Below are 17,697 nucleotides of genomic sequence, written 5' to 3'. Positions count from 1 at the left end.
TTACAGATACTAAAGATACACGTTTCTGTAAATGGAGTGTTGGCCATTCACACAAGGTGTGTTCTAGAAAGAACATATCCCCAAAATGAAAGACTTCCAGGGTTTTCTCGAATGGCGTGAAGTCCATTGACCACCAGCAGGCTGCGTATCTTCCTAGCAGGAAGGAAAGACAGGGTTGCACTATGTATGTCCAGAAGCCGAGCACTTTTCAAAATGGGCACGCTTCCTTAATGAGAATGGAAAAATCTGTCACCTGAGAAAGCCAGACAGGGATACATTGGTGTAAATGGTTCTACTGGGGCTAATAGCTTCCCTACTTGGTTGACCTCTGTCCCTATTGCCATGACTCTGGTTAGAGCAGTCTCAGAAATGGCCCCTTATGCTGACACTTCAGGTATGTCCAGCTCTTAAGAGCAGCTTAGTGGAAAAACTTGATTGAAAAGGTAACGTTAAGCTGTGTAATGTCCTAATGGGTACTAGAGTGCTTGTTTGGTTGGTTTTGACTGCCACAAATTCGACCAGTTTCCCTATAGTCCACCAATGGGTTTATACTTGATGCGTGTTGGGTTGCACGTGCTGTAAGGAAGGCTGCTCTTCAGATTCACAGCCTTGATTTTTATGACTTGGGACAAACATTCAGTTCTGTGAATTATAGCTATTGCCATATGTCCTAAATTCTGTACTTCACTCCAGTGAACTCGTTATTAAATGCTTGCACACCGCTGGCAGGAAACTGCTCTCTGCAATCTCGGTATGGCCAAGGTCCCTACACTTCTCTTTGGTGCAAGCAAGCCAACTGAAGGAGACCACTTGCCACGTTTCATTTCCTTCAGCGGTGCGTTAGGTTCAGATGTGACCAGAAATATGGCTTCCAAGTGCTTGTCTGGTTGCGTTTTTCATCACTCCTGTCTGTGCAGGCTGTGACTTGGAAGTGGTGTCTGAACTTTTGCTCGTCAAACCAATTCTCTCCGAGTGTTTCAGAGCAGCCATATAGTTCTATATGTTCTGTATGTTCGTTAATTATTGGCACCCTCAGTAGGAGTTGGAGCCTGTTCCGTATTGGTGGCCATGCTTTATTCTGTGAAAGCCTTGAATTTTCTACTTTTAAGTCTTTTATTGAAATTTTGTATTTTTCTTTTTGGCCAGTGGATTTGACATGGCTTATTTTGAAACCATTTCAGAATTTTATTGACTAAGTTGGAAGCCCAGTGAGGTTAGTAAGTGTAAAGAGAAACATTGCCCAGAGGACTTCTTTCGTAGAAGTTGTCTATACAGGAATGTCTTGATGTCTGTCTTTGGGAACTAGAATACCCAACATGTCTGGTTTGTTTTTTTTTTCCTTTAAGAGTTACTCGCTCTTGGGAGATAAATCACTTCGAAATCCATGAGACAGTGCATCACTGCAATGAGTATAGAATGATGCTATAAGATAACAGAAGTTTAAAAAGGTAAAATATTAGGAAGTCCTTTATGTGATCTGTCAGGGACAGAGGCACTTAGGGTAGAAATCTGTTATCTATTTTCAGTTAACAAAAAGGTGGAAGTACATAACTTATCAAGTTGATTGATACCATGAAACAGAACATAGCTGCATCCTTCCATTTTCAACAGCTTGTGGTTCAAATCCTGCGTACAACATCTGAATCTTTCCTTCTTGCCTTTTTCCTCTCCTTCCTGTAGAAGAGGCTTCTAAATGTTTTGAGGCATAACCCTGTTGTGATCTTTCTTTTCTCCACCATCTTCATTGCTTGTTGTCATCTTTGGTTTTGTTTTGTGGTTTGTTTGGGTTTTTTTTACTCCTCAGGTGAGCCTTGCAGCTGCATGGCTTTAATTTCAAATGCGTTGAGTGCCTTTTCCCATTAATGATCATTTCCTTAGATTTCCTTCTCCCTCTTTTCCCCTGACCCAGTTGGGTTCAGTCATGGTGGAGTGGGCAGTAGGTCCTTACCACTCCTGGTCTGAAAGTCATTCCTTGACACCGGCGTCTTTGGTCTCCTTCCCTGTGCTGTTTTATGGTTGTTGAGTTTCCAGATGTTCTCCTCCTGTACCTTCTTTTGTCATGTTTTAAGGCTTCCGTATCCTCCTCCTCATCTCTGAGGTGTCTAGTGCTTTGAGTACTCATTGGCAAAATCGTTGACTTTTGGCAATTGCTTGAAGAATGTCCTAGTTACAACTTGGCTTTTTGCTACTTTTTTTCCATGCAAGAATCTATCCTTTGTTTCTTTGGAAAGATAATCTCCGACTTCCACTGGTTCGATGTGTCTTCTTGCATGTTATTTGTTCTCCTCTATGTTCGATGTGTTACTTGGTGTGTCAGTAAAATGCCATAGAGAAACGGAAAGCAGACAGTGTAAATTCAGGTCACTTTTTCTCAGGTTGTCCTCTCATCTCTCTGGTGTTATCATTCTCTGTTAGGACACTAAAAATGATCGCTTCAGCTCTCATTCTTTCATCTCCTTTGTTTTATACACAGTCTCTAAATTTTGCATGCTAATTCTTCTGGACACTTGAAAATGTGGTAGAAAAACTCTCTCAAGATCCTCTGTTACTTTCAGTACCCTTCCCTTAGGCTTCCTGACAGCCATGCTTCTCCAATTCAGTCAGAATAAAGGGAAGATGAAATTTAATGTCCTTTTATAGATATGTGTTTAAAGAGGAGAACTTCATCAAAAAGCCCACTTGCTGTATTGTCAGTCCTGTCCCGTCACACAGAAATGAGCTGAGGAACATGTTGTTCCTTAGAGAGAAGCTGACTTTCAGAAGTAGTGTTTCTGGACTTCTATCTGCGTTTATTGGTCCTTCAAGCCAAGCATGAGCTGCTTGTCTCATGCCTCTTCCTCTTTACCCTTCTCTTGTTGAATTAAAAAAAAAAAACAACACAAACAAAACCCACAAAAACACACAAAAAAACGCCAAAAACCGGAAGAATTGCAAGAAGACTTGAAGTCATTGAAAGAAACTTGAGCTGGATGATATAAAGGAGGATTGTTTCCTACTTGTTTCTCCTTCAGAGGTTTCATTTGGATGGCTCACTTCTGCTTGCAATTTGAGATCCTGGTCCTTATGCTGACCTCCAAGGAGTGGGTGAGGAGTCCCATCATCCTGCCGGTGCCTCCCCAGGGGAGTGACTCCCCTCTATGGCAGCTTTGTGTGCATGTGAGACCCATCAGTAGTGGGGGAGTGACACCGAAGAGTGGACATGGGAGTGCCTGCTTTTCCTTCTGAACTTTATCTGGTGAATTCCTACTTACAGCAGTTAAGATGAGACCAAGTCATATGTTAAGTGTCATGGGAAAATCCTTCTCCTCAGGCATCCTGCAAATATCTCCTTACCCTCTTGCCTCACTTCTTTTAGGAAACATGACTGCTTTAAAGATGTTCTTTCACCCTTTTGTGTGCATCACAGACCGTTTTCCCCCCTCATAAATTACGGGTGAGTTGTTGTTGTCCACACCCTTCACCCACTGCTGCTCTTCTGGTGAGCCTTTCGTCAACAACTTGCAGAATTTTCCACCTTTGCCCTGCCCCAGTCCCCCATCGGCATATAGAGTATATCCTCAAAGGGTGTGCTTGTATCTAATAGGAGAAAATCTATCCTTTTGTTTTTCCAGACTACTTCCACACCCTTTGTAATAATATTTTTAGTACTTATTGATGTTACGTATAATAATAAAAATAGTAATAATTAAAAAAATCAAGACTTGGTTCTTAATCACCTTTTGGTCCTTTCCATTCAGTCTGTTTTCCTCACTTTCCTGCTATTAGTCACTTGGTACCTTAACTCATTAATTGTTTATAGGCTGAGTGACTGCTTTATTTCTTACCAAGACTATGACGTAACTTTACGTTTTTGGCTACTTAGAATAAATTGGAATGTCTTCCTTTAAAGGTTTTTATCTCTGTACCAATGGCTTCAGCAAATGTGTTGGGAGCAATCTGTCACCATAGTGGCTATTTTCCTATGATGACAGATCTATTAACTATTTACAACGTTGAATTATTTTCATTTTCTTGATTAGCCTTCAGTGAACTGATGTCTCCAGGCTAGGATTAAGTCCAGCTATGCAGTCCTGTGGAACTAGATATTTTTTCCTTAGGTTTGAGGCAGAATTTGGTTTAGCAATTTTGAAGTCGAAGAAGAGAATTTAGGCTTTACCCAATGTTTTGCTTGCTCTTAAACCAGTATAACAAATGAAATGGTTTATATCCAGTGAAGGTTATATTGCATAGAATGAAAACGTGCCTGCCACATCAACAGAACTGTCTAAGTTTAAAAAAAAAAATAGTGGCAGGGAAAATATTGAAGGGCTTGGAATAGAAATGTGTGCAGAAGCGGCAGTAGGGCAGTCCCGCTGTGTTCCTGAGCCTGGGCTGCTGTTCTTGCGTAGCAGGACTAAATAAGATACAGCTGTGGATTGTAATTTCTTGAAAGCAGTGTATCACTGTTTAAAACTAACTTTAATCCTTGCAGACCAGTAATGGAGGAGGGAGTTTAAGTGATTATTCCTCCTCTGTCCCATCAACTCCAAGCACCAGCCAGAAGGAGCTACGGATTGATGTTCCTCCCACTGCCAACACACCAACTCCTGTTCGTAAACAGTCCAAGCGCCGATCCAACCTCTTCACGGTGAGTGAGCCAAGGAAGAGACTGTTGCTGTGTTTTACGTAGTGTTCTGTGGTGACCCCCTGAACTTCAACCCTGTTGAGTTGGGCTGGTCTAATCCAGACAGGAATGTTGAGATGAATCCGTAGGCTTGAAAAGGAGAACATCGCAGAATTACCATGGGGGCGTTCTGTTGGAGGACTTAAAGAGAAACTAAATAGAGTGAAGATATCCTGCTGAGAGTTGCAGTGAGACAAATGAATCCATGATTGAATTCTGGAGCCTTTGTCCGACTGTAATTCTCAGACCTGTCTAGATACCCTGGTTTGGCAGCAATCAAAGAGGAAGCTGGGCCTCTGCTCCCCAATCCTGCCCTTATACTGAATAATACTGCTGACTCAAAGCTTCTTGCTCGAGTCTCCTGTGTTCGTAGAGAGGTCTCAGGGTCTACCATGGCGATACCACGCGCTACTGCCAAATAACTGCCCCATGCTACTTCCATTACTGTACAGTCTCAACTCGTTTTTCCAGGGTTGAAAGAGGTGATGGATTTTAAAACTACGTTTTTTCTTCCCAAACCGTCTGGTTTTTGCTTCATTGAGAGGCAAAAAAAAAATGAAATGTATAAATAGAAAGCTTGACTGGTCCAGTATGATAGGTCTTATGTCATGCATAAGTAGCTTGGGAGATGATAATGAAGTCTTGAGTGATGATTTCCTTAGTTTAGCAGTCTTGCTGAAAGCTTTGGGATCGTATTCCGGGTGTAAGCAGTTTTTTGACACCCTTAACGTGCTTTATAGCAAACAGGGCATCCCTGTGGGCTCGAGTGTAAGTCCCTCAGTGACCGCTGCTACGTGTTAGTTGTGTTTAGAAAGCTACATCTTCCCTGTCATAGTAAATAGTTTGTATTTTGCGTTCTAAAGTCGGTGTCATGTTCATGTCCCAAAGCGAACTCGCTTGTTGGTTGTATCTAGTACCAAAATGGTAAAACCATTTCCTTGTGCTCTAAATAAAATCTGACCTCTGGGCCTTCGGCAAGGAGAAAGTTTTGTCCATTTTGGAGCGCTGAGTGACAGCACGGAGTCCCAGGGATCAAATTTCATGTGTCTATCCCGACTTGACTGTGGTATTTTGATTTAAAATGAGCTCTTCAAACTCCTGCAAAGGAGTGAAAATCAGGCATTCGTGGTTAAGTGCCCACGTCTAGATGCAAAACAACAAAACGAGCGGCCGGTGAGAACCTGTCCGATTTGGACACTGATGTTTTATTGTAATTGCGCTGATTTCCTCCCGTTAGTGGGAATACTCGCTGCTGTTTGGGCATACTCAGGAGTTACTAACCCCACTAGATGTCAGTGTCAGCCCAGGAACTGCCAGCGGAGTAATTCCACTGGAAGTAGAGCAGAGACGCTACAGCATCCCTGAAAAGCGTTTGCCGACCGTTTCTGGTCTGAAGGATGCATAACATACTGTGAGGGCTGTATAGGTGGTGTTGATATTTGGGAACCTGGGGCTGGTTTAAATTGGAGTTGGTGTAAATTTGAGAAAGTGAATGAAGAGAAACACATCCACAGCTACAATCGCGGAAGAAGGTTTGAGAAGAACGTTAAATCAGCTGCGTTTGCTGGAAACAAATGGACTAAAGCTCTGGTTTCTGAGAATAGTGCGTTAGGAACCAAATTTGCTAATACGAGAGGATGTCAATAGCTGTCTTAATGTTTAATAACTGCGGAAAAATGGGGGAAAATTCCTATGGGGAAAAAAAAAATACTGACTTTTCAGAATTAGATCCGTCTTTTAAGATCTGGGCGTATTGAATGTTGTGTAAAGAGTTGCCCTGTAATCCATGTCCTGAAGGATTTAACGCTGATCCTGCTGTAACTTTCGGGTTTCCTGCCATATCAGCCAAGTTATAACCTGGAATTGTTTCATCGAATAAGTAGATGACCAATATTTTCTGTCTAGTTATGAACAGAGTGGGTAATCAAAATATTTTAGTGTTTAGCTCTGGGTTTCTTGCTGTGCTTCTTTCTTAGCCCGTGACTTGTTTATGCCTTTATCATTTATAGAATCAAATATATTATAGTTTAATTGCAAGTTGACCCTTGTTATCTAGCACAGGTAGTGTGCTTCATTTCCTACCTGAAGATCTTTTAGTGTTGGAAGAAAATTGGTTTAAGTAGAAAAACAAATGTCATTTTTCTTACATCTTTTACAGCTTTTGAGTTGGAATAGGGTTGACAATTTCAAGCATGTTCATGTTTCAGTGCATTAAATGCAGTATCTGATCTTTTTTTACTTTGAATATTCATGTTTGCTGTAAAGCTATTGTTGCAATAGCTGAATTTCTACTTAGGGTGGTCAAATAAATCTTAGCAGAAGGGTAAATATCTTTTGTTTTGTGCAGTATGTTGACAGGGACAACTAAATAGTAGCGTATAGCACAGCTGGGGATTTAAGGTGCCTAGAAGTCCACTTCAGCAAAGAACTGATTGTAACTCCATGTCCAATGGAGTGAATGAACTTCTGGTACAGTAAAACGCATCTCCCTTCCTATATTCGATATTACCTGTCTTATAGCTTTGCAGAATTGCAGTCATGACTATTAGAGATCAGTTTTCCTACTTTTGGGGCTCTCTGGACTGCTTATAGAGGATTCTGGTAGTTCCCAAACTCAAGTGCTGTATCCCTCAGGGACTGGAATAATCTTATTTTCACAGACCTGACGAGTAGGGTTTTGTGTTGACAATAAGTCTGCGTGTGACTTTCTAATGCAAGGGGGAAATGAGTCAAATGATATTCCTGCAGGTTTTTAAATTCTTTTGGACTTTCTCTGGTTTGTTTCAATGAAGTTTTAAATAGAGGTACCTAATGTGTAGATGTGACATCAGAAAAAGTACTAGCAAATGTTGATCCGGTATGGTTTAGAGTCTGTTTTTTACACTGTAGGATGTAAGATGTATTGTGTGTGTCACAGGTACAAAAGCATAAAAGATCAGAATATATGTCTATTCCACTGCACAATTTGTCTTTATAAGTAGTGAAGCCTGCTAAGATTCTCCCCTTGAAAATTTTATGTATTCTGTATTTTATGTAGTTATGTGATTACAAGCAGCTAGAAAAGGTTTTGCCTAACAGAAATTCCTACATTTCTATACTTCTGGCATTTTCCAATATTTTACGTATCGATATTTCCCTTCAGTGTGTAGATGTACATATTTCGAGATGCAGTTAGTTTTGTGGAATGAAAGACGTGCCGATTTCAAAAATAAAAATGAAAAACAGTGCGTAGCTATTTAGCTTGCTTTTCAGAAGCAGGATCCTTTCTTTTTTTTAAAAAAAAAAAAAGTCAAATAAAAAAAGAAACATTCAAGTTGACAACTTCCCTCCCAAAGATTTGGCTACCTTCACTGACTTTCTTTACAATGTCACTTACGGGCGCTTTGCGCCATTGAAGCATTGTTTTGCCTTGTATTATTGGGAAGTGGCACTTTCAGATTCAGAAATCTGTCTTGAAGGACGAGGAACAATGGTTATCCTGAACATTGGATTTCATCCCTCCCACTTGTTTTGCTTTCTTTCATTTATTCTTTGTTTAATTCCCCGGCACGTCATTCCATTGCCCCGAACCATAGTAACTAGTGACAGGAGCCCGCTCCCGGCGGAGCGGGGAAGGCAGCACGGGATCCCTGCTGGGTAAATGTGTTCCTTAGAATGGTGTTCCTTGAAGTCCTCCTCCTTAGGTTTTTCTCCCTCCTCTCACGCCTGAAGGCAACTGCTTTGGGGATTTTTTTTTTTTTTTTTCTTTCTTCCACCCCTTCATATCATACAACAAATGGGTATTAGCTCTCTGCGATCCTAATCGTTCTGCTAATTTCCGTGTCTTCCAAACAGCTCTTTCTCCTGAAAATGAAAAAGTGGGATCTTGTGTCGCTCTGGTTTTCATTAATTTCCCATTGTGGTACTGGACATCGCAAATATATTCGTTTCATATATCATCTCTGATTTGAAAAGCACATGAAAATGTTTTCCTATTTTCGATATCGTGTGAGTAATGTTCCTATTGAAAAGTAATGGAGTGAAGTTGTCACTTGTCAGTTCAGTTATTAAGGAGGATGACTCTCAGGTCTTCTTTTTGTAATAAAATATATCTGTCACAATCATTATGCTCATGCGTTTTTTGACAATAATTGACTGGAGTCTGAATAACTTCTTAAAATTCCTATATAACTTTATAAAGTCATGGAGTGAGCACTGTGACCTCACTCCTGGGGCAGTTCTAGCATTATGGAAAGCCAAGATCAGGCTATTCAGGTTTTGGTTAGATTTTCTTCATGCTGATTTTTCTTCTTAATATTAAGATAACTTTTATTTTTTCAACGTCAATCACTACCTTTTCTTGCAATTTCAACTTTCTAACCATCCAAAAGTAGGGAATGAGGGGGGGAGAAGTTAAAAGTTGATATGATCCAAGCCAGCATCATAGAATCACATTTCTTAATAGTTGATAACATGTTTAAAAACCACACAGATGTAAGTTAAATGTATGCATGTATATATCAGATTTTTTTTTTTTAATGAGAAGCTGGAACCTTTATTCCTCTTTGGAGCTACTGTTGGGGACTTCAGAAACGTGTCCCGTGTTCTGCTGGGTCTTCAGGCAGTGAAACTGGAACTCTTTAAACCTAAATGCCGTTTCAAACAAGTGGATGATTGAAAATTAGAGGTAGTAATTCAGTATTCAGATTTCAGGACAGTTGTGTACTTTCCTAGATTCTAACCTGTGCCCTTCGAGTCTATGTTTATGTGTAAAAATACTTTTCTTTTTATAATTGCTTTAAAAAAGGGGAAAAAAAAAAAAGCATCGTCTGTGTGAACTGCTACGTTTAATGGAGCACAAACTTTCTTTTTGCTCTACAGTCTCGGAAAGGGAGTGACCCAGACAAAGAGAAGAAGGTCCTGGAGAGCAGAACAGATAGCATTGGAAGCGGTCGTGCAATCCCAATTAAACAGGTAATGCCGAAATACTTTTTTTTTTTTTTTTTTAATATATATATATTTATTTTTTTTTTTCCCGTGGTAGTTGGAGACACACCTCGGGTCTTAAGCGGCCCGTGCCGCCAAGCCGCGTTTGATGTGCTCCGGTGATGAATGTGGAAGTCACTCACTTGACATCAATTAGGAGAGGTTCCTATGTGTATTAAAATAGGATCATTAGAATAAGAAGAGGGAAAATGTGACAACAGGCCTAATGAAGTGCAGTCTGCCGGCCTGCATATGGAGCGGGTTTCTCGGCTGCGCTGGCTTCAAAGCCGCCTTTGTAGAGGGGGCTTTGATTGGGCCGAGTGCTGCCAGGCGGCGGGGAAATGGGATCGCTCGACAAGAGCCCCTTGTGATGGCAGGAATAGCCTGATGTGGCCCTAATTTGCTGCTGCAGACGGACATCTGAACACGGTTTCAGGCTGGTTCGTAACAACGAGGCAATTAGTTGCGATAATCATAGCCGGTGTGTCAGCTGTGCGCTCTTGTTTGTAATTTGCTAATGAAGGAATTGTAACTTTGATTAGGTTCAGTTTCATTTAGACCTTATTATATAAGAGAACGTTTACAGCTGTAATGCGTGGCCTTAATTAAACTTCCTCATTACACAACAGGACTTGAATTCAAGGATTTGTTTTGGTCTGGTTTACTAGCCTAGATGCACTTTCATTAGCCCGGAAACTCAAGGCTAAATTGTAGCTGCGAAAGGCAAAAGCAATAGCGGCAGCTGACGCCAAGCGGTTGGGGGAATGAGATCGTTTACTTCCTCAAATTAAATGATGCTGGATTCGCGCCATTCGGAACGCCGCGCGAAGCGTGCGTGCAGGATGCTTCACAGATAGTTTCCGTGATGGTGTTTGCTTTCACGTGCTGGAGATGGCGAACGTGCCGAGGGAAGGGAGCTTGTTTTCTTCCCACGCCGTTGTTACTAGTTTCTTTTAGTGGCTTTGCTCCCCTCCAGAGGGTTGTTTGCCTCTTCTGATCTTCCCTCAGTCCACGATTCGTCTTGCCAGGTAGCCCTGAGTCTTCTGTATGAGGGTGGCTTTCTGTGTTTTGGGGTTTTTTCGTGTTTGTGGTTATTTTTCTTTTCTTTTTGGGGGTGAGAGGGAGGCAATGTTGCACCCTTAACCGTTAGCAGCAGTTTTCTTTCTTAAAGGCAGTCATAAAGACCCTTTGGGAGCATCAGGCAGCAGAAGTGCTGTCATGTCTGTGAATCTCTAGTAGACAAATTTTAATCAAACACTCTGCAATTCAGAAGAGCAGTCTGAAACCACATAAGCTCAGTATTTGGCTCTGCGTTCAGGGGAGGAGATTCCAGGCGTTTAAAACAAGCTACAATTTTTTTTTTTCTGCGGCTTTTGTATGGTACGAGATGGGTTAGACCGGCTGGAATTCTTTTGGGTAATGCTAATTAAACAAAAATGTCTGCGAACGCAGCTGAGAATATAAAACTGAGGAGTACACTTTTGAATATTTATTCAAGGCACACATACTGTTCTTTTCTAAAATGCTGTTGTATTAAATTAATTTGATTAAAAAAGCACCTATAGGAAGGATATTGTAAGATAAGCATTTTAGGTGTGATAGCAGTATGTTGCGTTGTAATGAAATATCCCCTACGAACTGTTTGTATTTAAACATTCTCCTGGCAACCCCTACTTGTACACTGAGCATGACCAATCTTTTGGGAATGTGTGCTTTTTGTTATTAATCCCAATTATGGTAATTTCATTTTGTCACGTACAAGCAATTATCAGCAAATATTTGAGCAGGTCTGTAGTCAGCAGATACATCCTATTCACGGGGGTTTTGGAAGGGTGCTAGAAGGAGGGAGGTTGAATGGTACGCAGTGCTGTAGGATGGCTACTCTCAGTGGTATTTTACATGGTACTTGTATCTCAAGAGAAGGAATTTTGGAGTTCCTAGGTTTTCTATGTTATAGGCAGATAGTCTTCAGTAAAGTGGAGGAGACCAGCGTCACTAGCCATTGAAGCAAAAAAAGATGGAGTAGGAAAAAGTACCTTTTTGATGTGGAAACATTTAATTAAAAATGGAAATACGCTGTGTGTTCATACTGACTGTGTTTCATTACATTTTAAAAACATACATTGTTTTGAAGTGGTCTTTGTTACAAACTACACTCTTTCAAGCAGAAATGGCTCCTGAAATTAGACCCAGGAATAGTTTTTTGTCTACCACTATTTAGCTGGAGAACTCCTATCAGTAGAGGTGGCAGCAAGTTAAGTTGCTGATGCGCCTGTGTTCTTGGTGGGCTCTCCAGGTGTGAGGCACTTGGATGTTCCTCTGAGGCAGTAGAAATTCCTGCTGGAAAAGATCGTGTCTCTCTTATTTTACACATTAACTGTGAATAAGGCAGAGCGCTGTGAAAAGGAACTTTTTGACCTGGAAACTTTAGTATGCCGTGCTACTGTGCTTCTTGCCATGAGAAGCCCCTTTCGTCACGATATGTTTCAGTGACAAAGGGTCAAAATGCCTTTGCCAGCTTCATGCATGTACTTTTCTGTTATGTCTTTGGGGCCTCTGCAAAAGCATGCAGTGACCAGGCCTTTTTAATATCTGTTGTCAGGATTTTGGTTTATTCTCTTTAGGTTCTTACACGATGTCCGTGGCAGCATGTGCTTCTGGTGCAAGGCAGAAGTCCAAGCTCGCACTTGCAGATCAGTGCTTTAGTTGTGTTGGTTGATCCTATTAGCAATTTTAAAAAATTAAAAAAAAAGAAGTTACTGCTGAAACTAACGCAGCAGATTTTGTGTTCTCTACTTGGAAAAAAAGTGATCTCAAAAAGGCTAGTTGAAGAAAGGAAAAGTCTTGCTATTCAGATGTTGAAACCAATGGCTTGGTTATGCAGTGTTTTCCGTGCTGCCTGGAGGTTCTTATCTACTCAGGGTCTCCGAAAAATCAGAAATACTACTTCTCAACTTTAAAAAAACCCATGCAAATAAACAAAAAAAAACCAACCCAACCAGTTAATTGGAGTTTGAAAACATTCTGCTTTCGAGGAAGAAATGACATCTTTTCCAACACTAGAGGAGTGCTTCAAAGGGGAGAGGAATAGTTGATATCAGTCAACTATGTTCATGGTGGGGAGAGAGCACAGGATGAATAGCTGAAGAAATCAACTCTCTAGGAAGTGCAGAAAACACGGGAAGTGACACAAACTCCTTGTCAGCTACACATTTTTTCCTAGGTCAGGTCTGTGTTGCAGCTGTTGAGCCAGCGTCACTATGGTTGATGTGTATCGTCAAAGTGATGCTTTTGTATATTTGATGACAGGTTAAACTGATAGAGGAATCAGGTTTTTCTAGGGGCATTTAGTTTCTCTCCTGGTTTCTCTCTCAATGCACATGCACATCTTTTGAAGTGAGCTATGCTGGCATAAAAAGTCACTTCTAATTCTGCATTACAGCCTTTCTGGGACCCAGATACTCACCTGTACAGCTACTGGAGTTTGGTGTGGGTTTTGGTTGGAAGAAGCCAAGAGTTGCTACCTGCTCCTGAATTCCTGAGAGTTTGGGGGAATAGGCAAAATTGTCAATGGCATGTTTCCTTTCAAGGAAACACCTTGCTCCTTTAGGGCTTTTTCCTTAACTTAAAGCAATCTGGTCGAAAGGAGTTAATGTTCTTATTCTTTCTGTCCTTTCTAAATGTTAAAATTCACTTTTCGCTACAGTGCTAAATACGGTTTTATTGGGCTGAGCCTTATAAAACTGTTCTGAAGAACCTTCTCGCTCCCAGCAGAAACCCAAAACATGGGCAATGAAAAGCAGGTGTGTTTTTAAAACATGGCTGCTAACTTCTGCCAAAACACTCTTTCAGGTGAGTGAAATTTTGGGAAGGCCAATTTCCTGGGGAGGTACAAACACCTTCTGCATGCGTAGCGGTATCAGCGTGCCTTACAGCCTGTGCTCGTAGTATCCTTGGAGAACTATGAGTGCCATAATTTTCTAAAAAGAAAAAAAAAGTCTCACTTGTGTGCTATTTAAATATCCTCTACTAATCAACTAGAGTTAGAAAATGTCTGGAACAGTATTAGCCCAAAGTTAAAATCCATATAAGTTCTGTACTTCTGAGAAAGAGGTGATTGAACTGAAAATATTTACGCTATCTTCTGTAGCATTGCTACTACTACCCTTAAAGCAAACTTAGGGTGAACACCTGACTGTTTGGAGTATCCTGTGTTCCAAACCACTTATTCTGAAAACAGTGACTTGCTCCTGGTAGCCCGAGTGAATATTTCGAAGCTCATGTTTGGCCGTACGGTTTAGGCGACGTACTTTCTAGGATGGAGGGGGCTTTGTGGCGTTTTGGGAAGACTACTTTGTCTTCTGCGGTCTTGGAAGTCTTTATCAGTAGGGCATATTCAAATGGAAAAAAGCACAACAAGAAAAATAAAAGCAAGAAGCTCAGCTCAGCGGTGAGTGGGCTTGTCATGTATTAATTTTTCATTGCTGTGGAGAATTGTACATACATAATCACTTGATTGCAGTGGGAGTTAGCAAGCTCCTATGGTGTCATTTGCATAAATCTTGTTAAGTCAATGGCAGTTAATGAAGTACAAATGAGCCTGGAGAAGGTGACATGCAAATCGTGGGTGGCAGATGGGAGGTCTGTTTTTGGGATGGCAGCTGTGTGCTCTTTCTTTTTTTATTTTTTTTTTTTTTTTTAATTTTTTTCCCTCTCCTGTCCCCATCCCCCCGGAGCAGAGCGTAAATAAATACGTAAGAGCTGGCCTTGACTTTGTGCTTTCAGACCTTCTTCTGTTTGTCATTTGCACTTAATCACAGATGCTCATAGTATTATATAGGCCAACTATATAACCTTGGCTGTTCTTCTGCCAAAAACTGGTCAAAATAGATTTTGACAGGTTGCCTCAACTCTTGGCTTACCCTGGGAGGTGCTGCACCTCTTGTGGCCCCGAATTCCTGCATCGTTCAGGAACAGCAAACTCAAAGTATGGCTAAAAACTAAATGTACTAATGGTTAATGTTACGCTGATGGCATAGTGAAAAATTTGCCATCCATGACTTGCAAAGGTGAACTTCAGAATCCTTTTGCTTCTCTCGGTTTGCAGATGACTGTATTAATGGAGAAAGTCGAATATCTTATTCAGAATTCACCTTTATATGGTATTTCAAATGAGGTTCTTTGCCTACGAGTTTGGCACATTTAAGTACATTAAAGTAATCGTCGTGAAATTAGATATTGTGTCTTTTTTTTTTAACTCTGAACTAAAAATGACAAGTGTGGATTTTAGGTCGGGGCTAAGATAGGAGCTTTGTCAGCAAATGGGGGTGGCAGCACTGATTTGCTTTTCACGAAGAGAGTGTGGTTCCTGGACACACAAGTTGCAGTTTTTCCTCAAGAGAAGCGTAAACAAAACTGGAACTTCAGAACGTACATCTGAATTTTATTAAAAAAAGCATTAAACTTGGCGAAGATAACTGTTTGCAAACACTTTCAACAAATTCAAACTTTGCATGGAAAAAAGTCACTTTGGTTAAGTAGCTTCTGAAATATTTGGGAAGTTGTGTTGCGACTTACGATCCCTTATCAGCAATTTTTTGAAAGTAACTTTTAAATTGAGTTGTGTACTACCAAGAGTTTCCTGTGAACTTTTTTGTTTCAAGCCTGACCATTGCGTTGTCAATTTTCCATCCTTTCCCAAATGTCCTAGCCTTAGAAGAATAAAGCTGAAGCAATTTGTTGAAAACTTTCCTATTCAGGGAAAAATGTGTGCTATTTTTAGCATATACTTGAAAAAGCCAAAATAGAGAATTTTTATTTAATTAAGGTTTTTGCTAGTGAACTCCTTTAATACGTTGCCTGTGTGCTGCTCTGTGAACAGAATCTCTGGGAAATTGGGAATTACTTTTATCTCTCAATGAATTTTTTTATTATTTCTTTTTTTTTTCCCAGCCCAGTCTCACCTGGCTGGAGGACTTTAGGAAGTGCCTTTCAAATGAAAGAAGAGGATTTCAATGTATTTTATCTCAAACTTTGCTTTTATTAGGCTTAGTTTTAGCATTCGCTCTTGATACGTGTCTGGGAAGAAGCTTTGCTAGTAAACTCGAGCAGCGGCCCTCTTCCAGCCCAACCAAACCAAGGCTTTGCAGTGGCCATCCGTGCTGTGGAGAGCTGCAAGGTGAGGCAGGATCTTCTGGTACCAACCATTTTCCTTCCTTCCTTCAGCATGTCCAAGCTCGGACTATCCATTTGCATTTCTTCTCTTATTTCTGATCACTACGTGTCCACAGTTGTCTTTTTGTAACCTTTTAGCCCAAATAGACGGGACTGTAACACATTTCCTCTCTATCAGTCTCCATTGCTCAACTTCAAAAAAGAGGTTTTGAAAGCAGAATTTGGATTTTAATGGATTTTGCCCCATGTTATCTTTCTGACATGCTGTCTGCCTACTTCTCCGTGCCACTCGGCTTCCTCGTTCTCTTCAGTTCTGTGCAGGTCAGTCCTACCTCTGCTTTACTAGTGCTTTTCCTCTTGTAACCTCCTTTTTCCTATCTTAATTTTTCGCTCTAGCTGGGGCGTTTCTGCATACAGTACCAGTTACACAATTCTTGTGTGGAATTCTTGCTATTTTATCTTGGTCCTTCCCATGGAACCAGAAAGAACGTTGTACCTGAAATCTGTTTTCCCCCTAAAATAGCCAGGGCTGCCTGTACAGCTGTTGGAGCGTTCCAGCAAGTACGGCAGTGTCTCGGAAATAGGTTCTGAAAAGAGATCGTCTGCCACGTCTAGTCAGTCAAACTGATGTCCTTAGTCCTCCTGGCGAGCAGAGGAGCACTGGAATGCTTCAGGCAAGTGTCAGACCCAAGACCCGCCATCATCCGAAACAATAAATGCTTTTTGCAGCAGGTTTCCTGAATGTAAATGTTTGCTTTGAGTCTACCAAAAGAGAGAACAGACAAAGCGACCATCTTAGCATCTCTTCTTGCCTAATTCATCTGACTTGACAGGGTGAAAAAAAATTATGTAGGAAGAGCAGGACGGACACACGATGCTACAACTAATGCGTTAGCTGAGCGCTGGGGCTTGTCCTCTGGCTTCTCTCTTCCCTCTGCGTTCACAATCAGGTTACGTTTTGAAATACAAATGGCTAGTGCGTGTAAGGACCAAAAGCATTTCGAAAGAAGGATGGCAGCAAACATCTGGAGGGCGCACACAACTCCAGGGTTTACTTGCCTTTGTTACACGTGTGTCTTGTGTATCTGACACACCTTTCTACGCAGGTGCTACCTCCAGAGCTCCTGCACCAGAGCTCCCGTTTCACTGATGCACACACTCAAACCACTTTTGGTGATGCTGTTTCTGCTCCGTCTTCCATGCCAAAGCGTTCACCAAAACTGCTGCGGCTTTGGTTTTTATTTATCGATGCTCACGTAGGCTTCTAGGTAGCAGTTTGCAAGCCAGTAGCAGTGTCTCCAGAGAGTGACTTTCCAAAACTCAGAAACTGTGATTTGCAAGGAACTGGCAGATGACATCGTTTTATTTATTTCTGTCTAGCGTGAGGTGTAATTTGCTCTGTCACACTTGTGTCTAATCACAGTAATCAGTATCCGGATCTGCTTGTACAAACACGAGGGCATGGTTTTTAGCCAAATACTCTTAGTGCTGAAATCTTCTGTGTAATTCCTCCGCAATTGTTTATAATCAGAACATACACATTTTGCTGTGGTTTTAATTAGCTGATTACTAGTTATAAAATGTTTTGTACTCGCTGTGGTTCTGTAAATTGTTAACTGGTAGCTACCAGTATAATTAAATATTTCAGAGCACTTGGCTATGGTTGCATTGAACTGTGAAGAAATAATGTTATATAGCCAATCAAAAAGAGATACTTGTAAACTCATTTAAAGCGTCAGAGTGTGTTAGGACTATCATGGTGATGCTTATTGCAGGAGAAATTAAAGATACAGTTTTGTGCTAAGAGGCAATACAGAAATTAGTTCCTGAATTAGTTGTTAATTGATTTGGTAATTCCCTCGGGTCTGCATGCTCTTTTTTCCTTTTTCGTTGTT

The 17,697-nt window shown here is 40.9% G+C and overlaps 1 protein-coding gene across 1 annotated transcript in view; it reads left to right on the top strand.

Moving 5' to 3' along the window:
* Positions 1–17,697, top strand: part of AGAP1 (ArfGAP with GTPase domain, ankyrin repeat and PH domain 1) — a 303,223-nt gene that overhangs the window by 109,333 nt on the left and 176,193 nt on the right. The window contains 2 exon segments of the mRNA XM_086615366.1: positions 4,472–4,627; positions 9,524–9,616. Of these exon segments, the coding sequence (XP_086471492.1) occupies positions 4,472–4,627; positions 9,524–9,616 (249 nt within the window).

The sequence above is a fragment of the Tauraco erythrolophus genome, chromosome 8, assembly GCF_009769465.1.
Source record: "Tauraco erythrolophus isolate bTauEry1 chromosome 8, bTauEry1.pri, whole genome shotgun sequence".
NCBI classification, from domain to species: domain Eukaryota; kingdom Metazoa; phylum Chordata; class Aves; order Musophagiformes; family Musophagidae; genus Tauraco; species Tauraco erythrolophus.
Note: the sequence above shows the minus strand (reverse complement) of the source record. Positions and strands in the feature narration are given on the sequence as shown.